General features: G+C 30.6%; 1 protein-coding gene and 1 long non-coding RNA gene across 2 annotated transcripts; one reads left to right on the forward strand and one right to left on the reverse strand.

Annotated features, from left to right (window-relative positions):
* Positions 1–533: 533 nt before the first annotated feature.
* On the forward strand, positions 534–4,553 carry LOC126707201 (uncharacterized). The gene is made up of 3 exons (XR_007648858.1): positions 534–856; positions 1,334–1,448; positions 4,291–4,553. It is a non-coding gene; the product is annotated as an uncharacterized LOC126707201 (long non-coding RNA).
* Positions 4,554–4,622: 69 nt separating this feature from the next.
* LOC126707199 (lysine histidine transporter-like 8) lies at positions 4,623–12,278 on the reverse strand. The gene is made up of 5 exons (XM_050406795.1): positions 11,835–12,278; positions 8,745–8,878; positions 7,341–7,777; positions 6,107–6,238; positions 4,623–5,154 (listed from the first exon to the last, which is right to left on the reverse strand). Exons 1-5 carry the CDS (start codon positions 12,128–12,130, stop codon positions 4,663–4,665), a joined length of 1,491 nt encoding a protein of 496 aa, XP_050262752.1. The 5' UTR covers positions 12,131–12,278; the 3' UTR covers positions 4,623–4,662.
* Between the last annotated feature and the right edge of the window lie 4,912 nt (positions 12,279–17,190).

The raw sequence follows: 17,190 nt of genomic DNA on the forward strand, positions 1-17,190 counted from the left end.
AACTTTCTGTTTCAGCCATTTTTATTTTTCTCTTTTAAACTTTTGGGTTGTAAAATTCTCTAATCTTATGGTTTAATTCATTGTGGTTCCTAGGAATGGTAGATTTCGTATTTGAAATTGTCTTGCAAGTTTTAGTTCGATGTGATTCATTGTGGTTCCTAGGAATAGCAAATTTGCTATTTGCAATTGTCATGTAAGTTTTAATTGCTTAAAGTTAGATTTTTTTTTTTTTTTTTTGAGTCTCTCATAACAGGGAGATACACATGAGTGATTTGAAGAAACTAATTTTTTAAAATTTTAGGTGATATTGGACACTATATGCTTAAATATACTATGCTATTTAAGTTTGAATATATATAGTAGAAGTATGATAACTAAGTTTATGTTGGATGCAAAGTTTGTTAATATGTTAAACGATTCCGTGCATTGTGCGGGTTAAATACTAGTATATATAATAACAGAAGCTGAGAGAAAGTGAGTTCCTACCATTAAGGAGGTATTGACAAATAAGAAAAGTGTTTATCTAAAATTTAGAGACGTTTACAGTTTAATCTTTAAAAAGTCGTACAGTGCATCGTTTGGAGAGACATCCTATCACAGCTTGATGGTCTCTGAATATAAACACAACACTAACTGCTTAAATGGGTAAATTACGTTCAAAAGTCTTGGCCGTGTATGGAGAAAGAGAGAGAACGACAGAAAGAGGCAGAGTTCGTAAGGCCCCAAGAGAAAAAGAGAAATATCCAAGGCCGGCGATTGTTCGTTCCCTGACCAGACTTAGACCATCGTAATAGCAAGCACAGAAAGAAACTGCTAGGCCATATATCAACCACTTGAATCGTCGGAACCGGCACCAGTAATTTTTTTTTTTTTTTTTTTTCCATTTTTTAGAACTGGGTATGAAGGGTATGAAATTTTACTTTTAATTGAGTTTTTTTGTTGGATAGGTTTAGATTTGATTTATTTTTGTTTTGGGTTTTAGGGTTTTCTATCAAAATGTTTGTAGATATTTGCTTTTGTTTTGAGAAAAAAGGGAATCGTTTCCCAGTTCCTTTCAAAAATTCTTCCTTCTTTCTTCTGACTTTTTGATTAACAATGCCTCCAACGAGTCCCATTCTTTCTCTGACTTTTTTTTCCCACCAAATTTAAAGTTAAATTACTTTTGCTATATGTTTTCCACTTATACAATCGTAGTTAGATTTTGGTTCCAAGAATTAGGGTTAAGAAAATCAGAATTATGATATGTGACTATTTTTTGTTAAATATTTTCGGTAATGGGCTTGTTTGAATTCTTCTCTTTTGGATTTAAATCATTCAATTTCTTTCTCTGCAGAAATGAAGTGGAATCTTTCTACAATCTAGAGTATCTAATTTAATCAAAGCAAATTGTTCGGTTAGGGTTTGTTGGAACCACAAGCACAGAGAGACATGCTATTTAGCTGTAACCGGTAAAGTTTTTGTTTTTGTTTTCATTTAATAAATCTGGGGATTGAATATGATTTAGGTTTGAATTTCTTGGATGGATTGGTTTAGATTTAGATTTAGTTATCTGCCATGTAGGAAAAATACCCGCTTGAAAAACAAACACACGTAAAACAAACTTGAAACGCCACACTCAAAGGAAAATGATGCATTTATATTTTCTGCATAATCTGTACTTAGGGGCCTGAGTGTAATATTTATTGCTATTTCTGTGATGTATGTCCATGGTTGTATTTCTGCTACTGCGTATTCTGTTTTCTGCAGAACAGGTTCAGGATTTTCTGCATAATCTATGCTTACAGGGGGGCTGAGTGTAATATCTGTTGTTGTTTCTGTTATGTATGTCCAAGGGTTGTATTTCTGTTGCTGCATATTTTGTTTTCTGCAGAATAGGTTCAGGATTTTCTGCATAATTTGTGCTTACAAGGGGTAATTGTAATATCTGTTGCTGATTCTGTATTCTATGTCCATGGGCTGTATTTATTTTGTTGCAGATTTTGTTTTCTGCAGAACAGGTCTTTGTTCCCCTGTATTTATGCTTACAGGGTTGTTGTGTTTGTACATGTATTTCCCTTTTATCAAATAAAATTTCTATCTTTATCTCAAAAAAAAAAAAAAAAAAACTTCATAAATACTGCCGACTGCATTTTGTTGGCATCGTTTGGTTTTGTTGAATGCCTCATGGGTAGTTAGCATATCTTCTCAAACTTTCAAATGTCATTTATCTCAATTGTTAATTTAATTTTTTCCCTACCATCTACAATAAAATGAAAGGTATGATAGCTTAAATTTTCCTTTTTATTTCATTGTTCAATGAAATCTCTTTTCCATTTGCAATTGCTTTGATTTAGAACAAAGATTTCCTTAACAACAACACAAACAAGACCATGAGTGCAAACGTTTTATGGGAAAAGAAAATCTTTAAAAAAAGGATTTTAAGAACTTAACTGGAACTTAAAATAGATGGGTACATTCAAGGTTTTACTTTTAATTGAGAAAACATTGGAGGAACTATTGTCAGGAGAAAGGAAGGAATTGAACAAATAGGGAGTAAAACCAAACTTCAAAACATAAATTTTTGACAGTTTATTAAGCATATGGGCCAACATCAAAATGAAGATTATCTATTATGTGACTAATTAGTGAAGGTGAGGGAAGAGTACAAAAAATTAAAATGAAAACTCACTAGGAAATGAAAGAGGAGCCAGTTGTTGGCATTTAAGGGGCTTGACAGCCCTTCTCTTAAACCTATAGCAATTTTTTTTTTTTTTTTGGGCTAAATTTTAGTTGACTGTAGATTTAATTTTAATTCTTTTACTAAATGTTTTCTAATTGCAGATTTTTTTTTTCTTTTTTGGATAGGATCTAATCGTAGATTGGTCATGAATAAATGTGCCATTTTATTGTGTTTGAGCTGGTATATAATCTGTTAGGAATTGACATGTCACGTATATATCTATTTTATAGAAAGGATTTTATAGTCTTATATAAGGTGAGTTTTTCTCTATTTATTATTATTTCAAACATTTTCCAATGAATTTATGTTGGTTTGTGGTTGGTAAACTTTGGGTAGTTGTGGATTTGTGTTTGGGTGTTGAGACATTTGTTTGTTGCGGATGATATGACCATTTTGGGGTTTTGGTTGGTGTTTCAGTTTACTAAGAAATTATATACGATTGTGCATCCTTATTCATTTGAAAAAAAGTTTTGGAAATCAGTTACATCGATATAGGCTAATTGCATGATTTCAACATTTTTTGTAACAAAAAATTTGTTTATTGCTTTTTTGTAACTATTGGGCATTTGCATCTCATAAACAGTTAAAAGAGTGGTCAAACTTTACATATGTTGCAGCCTGTAAATAACAATGAAGCATAAATTTAGTTTCTGCCTATTAGAGGAACTTCCATTCATATTTCCCACACACACACCCAAACTTCCAAGCCTTGACTTCACATTTTCATCATTTTTGTTTCTCTTTTCTTTTTTCTTTTTTCGATCTTATAAAATTTGGGGAATTTAAAACATGATAATTTACTGTTTGTCAAATTGAAGACAATGAAGGTTTTTATTTTAATTTTTTCATTAGACTTCCAGTTCTATGTATTTTTTGAAATGTCTTTCAATTACCTCCTTTTAGTGGGCAAGAAAATGAGTACAAACTACATTTAATGCTTACCATAAAAATGATTGTTTTTTCTTTTTTTCTTAAGCTCATGGTGCAAGTTACAATAGTTAAATGCCCAAATGAATTCTCCAACTGACATTGGCTGAATTTTCTCTTAGATTGTAGATTGATACTGAAATTGTTGAAGTTATTTAATTCTCCTTCGTATTACATCACTACCACAAATGATTTACAATTTTTTTTATTATTAATTTTTTTTTAATGATAGTAGGTAGATGCCTTACAATTGGTAAACAGCTAAACATACATATACATTACCCTTATCAATTTTAGTATCTTCTACTTGGGTTTTTATCAAAATTTCCTTTTTTTTACTCTCTGATCTTCCATGGAAATTTGGCAACACCTTATTAAAAGATAAGAAAAATATAATTATATTCTAATAGATACTTTCCTATGTTTTTTTTTAATTTTTTTAATTTTTTTATTGGAGTTTGTTTTATAAGTAAAAATTTTTGATTAGACATGTTTAAAGGAAAAAGAAATGATAAGAACTATCTAACACTCATTCCATGTGATCTAGATTTTAGATGGTAGAACTAATTTTGCATTTGTATGTGATCTTCATTTGAAATCAATTTAACATTAACATTTTGTTCTGAATCTTCTGATATGTCCAGGTATGCAAAAAGATCCTCAATGGCTTGGTTGCTTACAACATTAGACCCATAAAGACTTTTAACAGAGAAAGCATGAAGTCCATAAACAAAGGATTAAACTATTTGACTTTTGGCTTATTTTAAGATTATAAATGTTATTTTGAGCTATGAATCTATATTTTTATGATGTTATGAAGAAAGGTTTCTGTTTTTCTTCTGCTGTAAGTTTAATTTTTTCCCGTTATTCAAATTATGTTAATATATATTATTATGATGGAGTATTATTTACTTTTGATGATATTATATAAAAATCCCGTGCATTTGCACGGGTTATAAGCTAGTATAAAATAATATATCAATCAATGGTCTTGTTTCTTACTAATGTATCTGTCATTAAGGCTTGTAGAAGTTGGCTTTTAGGCCTTTATCAGCTAAGGTCCAAGCCGCTGCAATAACTATTAGAATAGTCAAGACAATGCCAAAGCAACCTAAACCCATGTTTATAAACCAAACCAAACCATTTGGTCGAGGTTTCCTCACTGCAATCCACATGAAACATGGATAAGCAAAAGTTAAAGGCAATGTTGCACCTCCAACTAAAGGTGCTAGGCTTCCCAAAAATGGAAAAGTCACAGAAAGAAAGAAAGCCAACCCTCCATAGAAAATGCGAAGGCATGTGCGAACCCATCTTGGGCATGGCTGATTTTTCTTGCTTGTGTATCTAACTTCCAAGTTGTCAAAAACAACCATGGCGTAAACTTGGAATGTACATAAACAGTTCACCAATACAAGTAGGTAAATTGCGGTCATAATTGACTTCGAGGTGTTTGGCCCGTGGATTTGTGAAAATGCAGTCAACAATCCTTGTCCTCCACTATACGGTACCTGTCATTCATAAATAAATAAATAAATAAAATGAAAAAAAAATATATTAATGAAAAAAATATGAATGAAAAAAATAAAAGTCTTACAAGTATCCAAATTAACACATTTTTTGTGCTATCAATTTAAATTTTTAGTCCCTTAAGATCTTACAAGTAAAATTAACTATTATGTTAAGATTTCATATCTTTGAGAGACGAATTGTGATCACGTGTCTTGTATGTGATCATATATATGATTAAAAAATATATATATATTTTAAAATAAAAGTGATACAAAATTATTTATCTCCAATTTCACTAAATTCAGGCCTTTTAGTCGGAAAAAAATCATATATTTCCAATTTCCAAACTATTAATTCGAAAGTTCACAACTCCCCAAAGCAAATAAAAATTTCAAATCCTATCAAAAAAAAAAAAAAAAAAAATTCAAAACCCTTCAACCTCAATTTACCATAGTGGAAGGAGCGTTCCTTGGGTCTAGCTGGGCCCAAGCCCAACGTCCAATGCCACCCCAGGGAACAAGGAGAGGGAAATAGTGAAAATGGGAGAGAGATCTAGGGAATCAGGTTTGGAGAGGTAGGTAAAGAGAGAAAGAGAGAGAGGGTTAAGAAATGAATTGCGATGCTTGTTTAAAATTCAAATTTGAATGTACACGAATGTTTACAATTGACCCAAATCTCATTGGTGTTTTCATATATATATATATATATATATATATATATATATATATTTAAATGGATTGTTCGAGAAACAGTACGTTTCTACCTAAAAAGAAGTGGGATTTCAATTTTTTTTTTTTTTAAATTATATTCTAAAAGTGCATTTTTGAACCACTGTCTCAAACATGAACTTATTTGATTGGTGAAAAAATCACGATAATATAAAATAAATCTCTTTCCTAGGAAAATATATATCAAATCTCAATAAGTTCAAAAAAAAAAAGATTTGCATACCTTGTTTCCATAAGCCCAAAATCCAGCTATTGCAAGGGGATATTGGCACATAGCGATTACTATGTATGATATTGTCACCCCCATGCACATTGACTTATAGGATGTTTGTTTTGGACTTGAAGGCAATGTTCCCTGCAAAATTAAAGACATTTTAACTTAAAATTACATTCAAATCGAGATGACAAATATATTTATTCTTTTAAAGCATAGTTTGGTTTGTTTTTATAATAGTGCACCACTATTATATAGGGTAGACTCCTCCCTCCTTTCACTTGAATGGTAGATTTCTAGTGAGAGGGTGTGTGTGTGTATTTCCCATAAGGTATAAGTTCAAAGACTATGTATGTATTGAATGTATGAGATAATTGTTAATACTTTGGGCCAATCTCATGTGAGATGGAAGATTGTAGACGAGTTAACCCAATGAACCTAATAATGAAGATATATAGATAGTCACATCATTTAAAATTTATCTTCCCGAACCAAAGAATCCTCCTCTCGCAACTTGCAAGGGAGTGGTAGTGAGGTACCACCATTGGGAAAGGGCTGGTTATCTTTTATTAGTTTCTCTGTGAAATGCAAAATCTCTTAGACATCTTTTCCAAGCTTTAAGATTGAAGTGTTACGTGAGTACTCAATTAAAAAAAATTGTTGCATGAGTACATATCCTTATACAGAATTTCATATTTTAGGATTTTGACATGTCCAAGTTCTATTGAATCTAAAAGGGTCACGAGTTTAGGCTAGGTTGAGCTTTCTTACAAAGTTGGATACTCTCATGTTGGATCCTAAAGTTGGGTGAAGGCATAAACCTTGACTTTATTAGCTCGCAAATGTTGAAGCGTATCTTACCCCAAAAGCAAAGAGCTATATATGCTATAACACAATTTTCACAAAAGTTATAATTTGTCTGACATCATTTTCACATAGACTCGTGCATAAAAAATTATTTTCACACACTAATTACAAATTACCAATTTGATGGGTTATGAAATTCTATGCGAATAATGTATTCATAAACCATTGTTTACTCTAAACCAACACCCCCCACCCCCCCAAAAAAAAGAAGTGTAATTCTAAACTTTTTGAAAAGGAAAAGGATTTTTTTTTTTTTTTTTTGTTAGATAAATATTGAGAGATGAAGAGGTGGAGTTCAAATCACTAACATAAACAACATTAAACTATCATTGGAACCTGAAAAGCAAAAAGTAGAAAGGATGTTAGAGATTCTAACCTGTATCTCGAGGATAACATTATGTCCTTTGAATGCGAGGGCAATGATCCCAAGCGCATTCAACACATTGCTAAATTTTTCCATGTTAGATTTCAATTTATCAGATTGACCGTAGGATATGCCTATTGGCCTATCTTTGGTAATTGAGAAAGTCCAAATCAAAGTAGAATATAGAACGACTGTGATGGCCCCAATTGAAGACACCCAAGCTACAGAGTTCAGGTTTGGTAGTTGGGCTATAAGTATAGCTAAGCACGTGAACACCAAGAACCACTCTGTATTTGTCAATGATTTAGCATGACACATGGCATCACGATCACATAGGGTTTTGAATATGAGGTCCAGCATCCTACCTCCAGTAATAATTAGAAGGATACATGTACCCCCTGAATTGTATAATACAGGGAATAGGGCAAGCAACTTCCCTAGTTTTGGACCTGCATATAGTAATAAATTTTGACTTAAGATAGTATAGAATTGAGGAAGAGAAAACATATCATTGATCTTAACTAATTTATTGAGTATCCATAATTGATCCAAAATTTTGGGTCTAAGGCGTTGGTGTTGTATATAATAACACATTATCACCCTCCTATGCATTATGGGTAAGAGCTTTGTCATTTGGCCTAATTTTATTGAATGTTAATTGAGGAACACAGTTTGTATTAGTCCCACTTCTTGTTAAATTTAGTAAGTTTTGAGAACTTTGCAACACATTATTAGAACAAATATTGCATGTTAACTAGGGAAATGAGAATACAATTTAAATTTGTCTCCCGTGTTGTTAAAGTAGTAAATTGTGAAATATCAAATATAGATTTTACTTTATATATATATATATATAATATTTAAAAAGAAACTACTTTCATTATGTACTAATCATTATATATAATCAATAGAATTATTAAAAAAAATTGTATTTTTTATTGAGATAAAAATAATAACAACCCGCAAATTAAAGAATCATGAAAAAAATCAGCCTTGTACGTTATAATAATAATAAATATTCAATTATGAGTTATAATATATAATACTTTTTAGAAGGAAAAATATGCTTTTCAACAATTTATTTGCTTTTACACAAAATATATTGTGGTTGGGTGTATTTTTCTTGATATTTGCATGCTAATGAACTCTAATTGATCAATTGGCACCTACCCCCTTATAAGCATTCAGTGGAGGGTGAAAACATGAAGTTTTTAGATCAGGACTTATTGAATGCATGTGTAACTTTTTTTTAAAAAAAACCGATTACAATTTGACTTTTAAAAAGGAAAAGTTTAGAAAAGAAAATATTTAATATATTTTATCTTGTGCTTTTAGAATATTTCTTAAAAAAAAGTAAAATGATAATAATAATAATAATAATAATAATAATAACAAGCACAGGGGTTTTGTACTAACCAAAAGAAACTATTGCAAGGTGCATGTATCTGCTGTAGCGGATTCCAGGAACTGATTCATGGAGTTGAATGAGAATAAATATGGTATAGAGCTGCCATGCAAATGCTAGTGACAAACATATTATACCCCATGCCCTGCAACCAATGAAATTATGATAAGATTAAAAACACAAAATTTTTTTTCACAATTGTTAAAGTGACAAATTGTTATTGGTAGGTAGGTAAAACAATAATGTTAGTGATAGACCCAATTGAGAATGAGTAAATCTTGCCGACAAAATTATTGTGAAATTCTTTTTGAAATTTCCTCAAACTTATGAAGTTAAATCATATGATAGGACTTTTCTAGTTTTCTTCAAGCTGTTTATGCAATAGCATGGATCACAGATAATCAAATAGAAGTTACATTTTCAATGATTGAATTTGGTTCAAAAAAATGCAAATAAGATCAACAAACTTTAAAGTTATATGTTTCGCTGTATGAATTTCTAATGTTCAAAAGTTAAATGGTTGTTGGATGTCAACTTGTGTATCCAGGATTTAACATTTTTGGACAAGGTGTTACTGATAATTCAATGAGAGAAGAGAAAAACAGAGGAGAGAATATATCATGATACTGAAATAATTATTAGTATCTAAAAGCAAAGTTCTTTATTGTTCTCATATAAGGACAAACCAGATTTTTAGATGTTGTACTTTAAATTCTTTAATTAAATTTAAATATATAATTGTTATTAAATATGAATTTAATTAAGAAAATTAAAATTTACTCTTTGGATAATATTATTGAGGCATAAAACTCTTTTTTTTTTTTTTTTTTTTTACAAAATAATTTGGAAAAGATTATTATATACTATGTTACTCCCAATCTTTTGGAAAAGTTCATTTTCAAACTCTTCGAAAAATATTTGATTTTATTAATATTAATTGGGAAATGCTAATGAGTGCCCTTAGAGAACTAATTAATAATCCATTTAAAGAAAATTTGTATGGGAAATGAAAAAAAAAAAAGTAATTAATATTTTGATAGCTTTTTTCATTTCCCATAAAAATGGTATCAAAACTTTCCTAAAATGGATTATTAATGAGTGCCCTAAGAGCACTCGTTAGCAAAACCCATATTAATTAAACTCACATGGGAAGTAGAAAGACTTATTATATATATTCACGTGGAAGGTAGTGACGTTACTATATTGAAAAAGTTTCCAAGATTATGTTCTCATATATTCCCTCCGTACCAATTTATTTGTCCTATTTGAAAAGTCAAATTTTTTAAGGGAACATCATTTATTATCTTATTTACCTTATAAAAATGTATAAGTTTACAAAACTACCCTTAAATAAATTTATTAATTTTTTTAAGAGTTATTCTCAATGAGACAATTAAAAGGGTGCCCCAATTAGATTAATTTTTTTTAAATATTTGTTAGTTTTCTTTTCTAATAGTTTTGAAAATAAAGTATGGGTATATTAGAAACATTAGTAAATTAATAACTTTTACTTTTAAAAAGATGACAATATTTTGGGACATCTCAAATTGGAATAGATGACAGATAAACTAAGACAGAAAGAATATAATTTTGAAGTCATTGTTGATAAAATTTACCAAAAAAAAGGGAAGTCATTGTTGAAAAATGTGAACAATATATATATTTCTTGCCCTAATAGTACTATAAATGAACCTAAAAATTATATAAACGCACCGACGTTAATTAATAAGGTCCACAGATTCCGACACGGAGTCAACAGGAAAATAACATGGAACACGCGGTTCGTTATTCTTTAATTAAAGGCAGTCCTTTTTGATTCTTTCTTTAATAAAGGAAGAAAAATGAGTTTCACGTGTAAGTGTCTCAGATCTTTAGAAAAGTGAGCAAAGAGAAAGTGTATATATATATATATATATATATATATGTATATTTGGTCATAAATGGGGGAAAAAACTATAAAATCTTGTACCATGGATGTATGGTTGTAATATTTTATGATAATTTTAGCTTAATAACTTAAGCTATTCTTTACCATAAGATGTATGGTTGGTTTCTTTCATGATTATCAAAAATATATATATATATATATCAAAAAAAAAACTTACGCTATTCTTTCTTTAAATGATAAAATAGATAGTTTTATTTATTAACACAATTATAATAAAATTTTATTAGTAATTAATATAATTATCAAATTTCATAGTTGGACAAATAGTAAAAGAATTCTAAGAAAAAAGAAAAGTAAATAGTAAAATAAAGGGAAAAAAATCATAATTTGATAAACTTTTTTCTGTATTAATTGCATGGTTATCGATTAGTTGCACATATAAGCTTCTTCCCAAATATGATGTCATATTTTGAGCATAAGCTTGCCTTTACATCAAGTCTAAAAGGGTTGAGTTTGATTGATTGTTTAATAAATAAATAATAAAGAAGTTTTTTTTTTTCCCCAAATTATATGGTCATATTTTGAGCATAAGCTTGCCTTTACATCAAGTCTAAAAGGTTAAGCTTGTGAGTTGTGACTGATTGTTTAATAAAATAAATAATAAATAAGTTTTTTTTTTCCCCAAGTAGTTGAGCCAACCTAGCTATTTATCAGATCAGTTTTTCTTTTTTTTGGTGTGTGTGTGTGCATAACAGATCAATTTTCAGCCTTCGGGTACTCAAACATTCCATTTCTTTCTGTACTGAGACTATAAATTGTCTCCTAAAAGGGATCATTTGGATTTTAAATTGAAAAACAAATGACAATTTTATTTTATAACTTGAATAGACTAATTTCAGTAACTAAAAGTAGATACAAATGAACATCATATATCAATGAAATGTAATTGTTTTTCAAGTTTGAATAGACAAATTGACCAAACCATATAAGGGTAAAATGCAATTAACAAATCTCTATCACACACATGGAAAGAAAATGACCATAAACTTTCCAAGTCTACACGTCTGTAGGAGCTTGATTTTAGTTAGTCATGAAATTCTCATTTCATAACCCATCCTTTTCTCTTTGGATTTATGAACAATTAATGGCTTTATTAGTTAAGCAAAATTGAACTCAATCATGACAACTTAAATCATTGCAAAAGATAGCTTACCATCCAAGTGTGGCAAATGCAACAGGAAGCAAAAGAGCTGGCAATCCAATTCCCGAACAGAGTAAATGAAACGCTGCAAAAAAGGTGTTGCCATTCCTGGACTCAGTGATGGGAAGCCAAGCTTCCTGTGGATTGTGCTGATAACCTTGCAAACTTGCAGATGTAGTAACATCTTTTGAGGGTTCACTATCTATAATGGTTATCATTTGCATTGGCTCTCCCAGGGTTTTGGTATTGGAAGGTGAAGCTGGGAGAGGCATAACTTTTCTATAATTTGGTTCTAGCATTTCTGCCATGGCTACCCTCCTCTGCTCTAGTTCAAAAGCTATGTTGAAAATATTAGGTGTGGGTTTTGCAAATATAAAGCTGAAGGGTGTTGGTATATATATAATGAACTACGGGTCTTGGTGGAGCTCCTGTACGGAGTACAGTGGTACATTCTGCCTTTCATAAATAAATATCTTCTTTATTTTTAGGAAATAATCATGGATCGATAGTAAAAGCCTGTATAATTCTTATTTATTTTTTAATAAATAAGGTTCACAGATCCGGACTCCGAAGTCAACAGGGAAATATCATGGAACACGCAGTTCCTTGTTCTTTAATTAAAGGGAGACCTTTTTGATTCTTTCTTTAATTTACACTATGCATACACAGAGGAAGAAAAATTAGATCACGTGAAAGCGTCTCAGATCTTAAGTAAAATTAACTAACGTCATAAAGTGATTTATATTGTTGCCACTTTTTTTGTAAAAGTAAAAAGGAAAATCATTCTTTCACATTTAGTATGGAAAGGACCACTGGGCGTACTCTTCAGTGGTCCCAGTGGTTTCTTTTCTTTCCTTTTTTGTTTGGGTGTACATGCTAGCCTTCTAGCTAGAAGTGTTTGGCTACCCTCCTCTTCTTCTCTCTAGCTCAAAAGCTATATGGGATTATGATATATAGAGCTAACTATATGTATTAAAATTTCAGGAGTGGGTGTTGCAAATATAACATAAGTGGTTGGTGGTGTATATAATGACAACTGCCTACTGGTCATGATCTCTACAGATGTAAATGCTGCAAATAGCTCATTTTCTTTTGCCATAATTTAATGATATATTTCTATTAAGATAAGTGTGTATTTGGCATTAGCTTATAAGTTCAATTTTTAGGTTTTTTTTTTTTTTAGTTTTCAAGTACAACTTTTTAAAATCTCAAATTTTCTTACATTTTTTCAAAATTTATCAATATAAAAATATACTTTAACACTCTTTCAACAAAACGTTTAATTTTCATACCTACTCTATCACCTTTATAAATTTTTTTTTTTCCTTCAACACATGACTTTTCTTTTTCATATAATATGGCAATGGTTAGTAGCCTCCTACCCAAAAAAAAAAAAAAAAAAAAAATTCTTATTAATTGGTAGTCGCCCTCTGTAGAAGGTCCCAGGCGGCCACATTAGTAAGACTGCATGAAGGGTATATGACTTATTTTACACATCAAGAGTGATATCATCATAGTGATACAAATGTGTGACGTCACTGCATATTTTTAGCTGTTTACGTTCTTTTCCGCGTACGAAGGAAGATTATTCTCCCTTTTAAAAAAGACCATACAAATTCATTAAAGAGAGAGAGAGAGACCACAAAAGGGTCGTGACCAGAATTAATTAGTGGAATCCATCATTCATGTGATAAAAAGGAGTACGTATTTATGGTATTCCGGGAGTACATAATAATTTCCCTCATAATTGACTTCGTATGTTAATTTGTCTCTCTTCTTTCTCTTTCCATTTATATGAGTGGTGTGTGAATATGTGTGAATCCAGTTGTGAGTATGTTTCAATCCACTAAAAAAAAAAAAAAAAAAAAAAAAAAATCCACTAATACTTATATATATCCACAGTGGTGGTCCCAATAATTTTTCTCAAGGTGTTCCTTAAGAAACATAAATTATATAATCTAATAAAAAGAGAAATTTATATATTGACAATAACAACAATAAAAAAAACACACAAATACATAAAATTTACAATTACCTTCTACGAGTTTTCATATTTTAAAATTGTTGTATGATAGTTTCATTTTCAATATTATAAGTTACATCTCTTTTAATGTATACAGCCGAACAGACATTCATCTACTGAATATAGAAAAAATTATGGAGCAAAATTTAATTTTAGTGGCATAAAAAAAACTAAGGGTGTTCCCAAATTTTTTTGAAGGGTAGACAAATAAAAAATTTTAAATTATTATATATATATATAAAATTTCAAGTCAAGGTGGCCCTGGGACCACCCTGACTTTAAGGTGGCGTCGCCCCTGCATATCCAAGTTGTGAGTATGTGAGTATGTGTGTGCATGCACTAGTAAAAAACAAGTTTATCCAATATTCAAATTGAGCGAATTAAAAAAAAAAAAAAGTAGAAAAAAGAAGAAGATTAGTAGTGGGAATTAAAAAAAGACATATCAATTAATAGAGTAACAAAGAATCATGTATATATATATATATTATAATTCAATTCTTATGAATCAAAATATATGTATTTTAAATTCATGAAATGAAATGTAAGAAATTATAGTGGCATAAAAACGAACATAGTATTTTGGGATTCAGCAACAAATTAATAAACAAACTATTTATGAGAACATGAAATAAAGAAAATAAGCATACCTCTTTGAAATGAATTGTAATAAATTATAGTGACATAGCTTTTGATGCTTAAGGAGACGGATATATATAAAAGAACATATTTTACAACAAGCAAAGCAAACAATAAATAAAACTAACTTTTCAATTTCATAAATCAGGTGGCATTTACCTGGTGTTAACTGAATTGTATAATTGGCTAGAAGTGGCTGTATTGAAGCCCAAAATACCAAACGCTGAAATCTTTTAAGCTCCTACATTTATACCTTCAAATAATCACTGAGTTGGAGTGGAAATCATTGTTTTCTTAGAAGTTGAAGAGTGTTTGTATAGGGAAAGAGAGGTTGTAAGTGAGTGAAGGTCTTGGTTGGGTTTCATCTACACGTGGGGAGGATGAAGAGAGTTTATAAGTGGCTAGGTTTGATCTGCACATGGGAGGAAGAAGAGATTTTGTGGGTAAAAGTTTAGGCTTTGATTTACTTTTGGGTGGGGAGGGTCAGACCTTTTAGCCTTTCATCTACATGCGGTGGGGAGGGTTAGACCTTTTAGCCTTTAATCTACATGTGGTGGGGAGGGTGAGACTTGAGTCATAAGATTTGGGCTAGGGCTTTTCGTAAATTTGGTCTATACTGATTGTGGTGATATCAAAACTGTACACTAATATTAATCCATACCAAAATATTTCCTTCTCTTATCCCGACCGAAATGGCATCCAGTATAGTATTGACAACTTTGTGCAAGACACCCTAATGCAAGACTGTATTTTTAACCTTTCTTGATGTTAATGTTGGGAATATGTATGTAATTCAATGAAGGAATAACAGTAAATAGTCGGATAAAAAATGGCTTAGAGGCACAAACACCTTGCTATCCTTAAACAATATTTGTCCAAACACAAAATATGTTAAAAGCTTACTGCAAATTTGTTCTAGGGATACAACTAAGCTAAGAATTCTTCAAGTAGTAATCTTGAGAGAATTCTTGTGAATTTCAATGGAAATGGTGGAAAGTAGTTACAAAATGAATATGAGTCAAGTGGGTTATAGCCCTTCAAAAGGCATATTTGGAGAGTTACTTTAATTGATTTTAACGTTTACAAAGCATTATAACAGTTTGTCGAACTTGAATTGAAAATGAGTTAAACCCCTTAAACAAACTAATTGATCTTTTGCTCATCGGCTTATACAAACGATACACTCCATTTTCAATATAATATATTACAACTTATATTGTATATACCTTTATAAAGAACAATTAACACAAGACGGCCAATCAAATAAGTAATTCCCTGAGGCCCATATATACATTCAAAATGGTTATTGGTTTAATTTCTTACTAATGTATCTGTCATTAAGGCTTGTAGAAGTTGGCTTTTAGTCCATTGTCAGCTAAGGTCCAAGCCGCTGCAATAACTATTAGAATAGTCAAGACAATGCCAAAGCAACCTAACCCCATGTTTATAAACCAAACCAAACCATTTGGTCGAGGTTTCTTCATTGCAATCCACATGAAACATGGATAAGCAAAAGTTAAAGGTAATGAATGTAGCACCTCGAACTAAAGGTGCTTGTCTTCCCAAAAACGGAAAAGTCACAGAAAGAAAAAAAGCCAACCCTCCATAGAAAATGCGAAGGAATGTGCGAACCCACCATGGGCATGGCTGATTTTTCTTGCTTGTGTATCTAACTTCCAAGTTGTCAAAAACAACCATGGCGTAAAATTGGAATGTACATAAACAGTTCACCAATACTGGTAGGTAAATTGAGGTCATCATTAACTTCGAGCTGTTTGGTCCGTGGATTTGTGAAAACAAAGTCAACAATCCTTGTCCTCCACTATACGGTACCTGTCATTCATAAATACATAGAAAAATGAAAAATAATGAAAAAAGAATTTGTGTAGCCAAATTTCATTATATCATGGAAAATTAGAAGAGTCAAAATCATGCTTTTCTCTCACATTTTTTGATATAGAGAACATTGATATAAACTTTTTTAAGTATATACAAGTGCCTATAAAGTCTTGCATTGTCAATAGTTTTAGAAATCATATAAAACTATTTTTTGTTATAAAAAATTGAATTGTCAATAAGATGAAAACTTCATATCTAATATTATAAGATCAATGCCCAATTTCATGCGACACAGTTGACGAAGAATCAAAATTAGTACAGAAAAAATCCCCTAAATTCATGCTTTTTACACGGAACAAAATCATCAATTTTCAAATTTCTTGCCCTCTTTCCAAAACAAACCAAACTATCAATTCGTAAATTCACGAAATCACTCAAATTTCCACCATATATTCTCAACAATACCTCTGCTTGCAAGTTGCAAAACAATGTTAAAAATTTAAAAACCCTTAACCTCAACTTGACATCAAAGAAAACACCATCATGGCAGGAGCGTTAAGATAAGAAAGGGCAATAAGTGAGATTGTTTGAGAAACCATATATCTATACCTAACAAAAAGTGAGAATTTAAAAAACTATACTCTAAAAGTGCATTTTTAAACCACCATCTCAAACAGGAACTTATTTGATTGATGAAAAAATCATGATGATATAAAATAAATCTCTTCTTAAGTAAGTATATAACAAATCTCAATAAGTTCAACAAAAGAAGATTTGCTTACCTTGTTTCCATAAGCCCAAAATCCACCTATTGCAAGGTGGTATTGGCACATAGCGATTACTATGTATGATATTGTTGTTAATTAATTA

Source organism: Quercus robur, chromosome 11 (assembly GCF_932294415.1).
Source record: "Quercus robur chromosome 11, dhQueRobu3.1, whole genome shotgun sequence".
NCBI lineage: Eukaryota > Viridiplantae > Streptophyta > Magnoliopsida > Fagales > Fagaceae > Quercus > Quercus robur.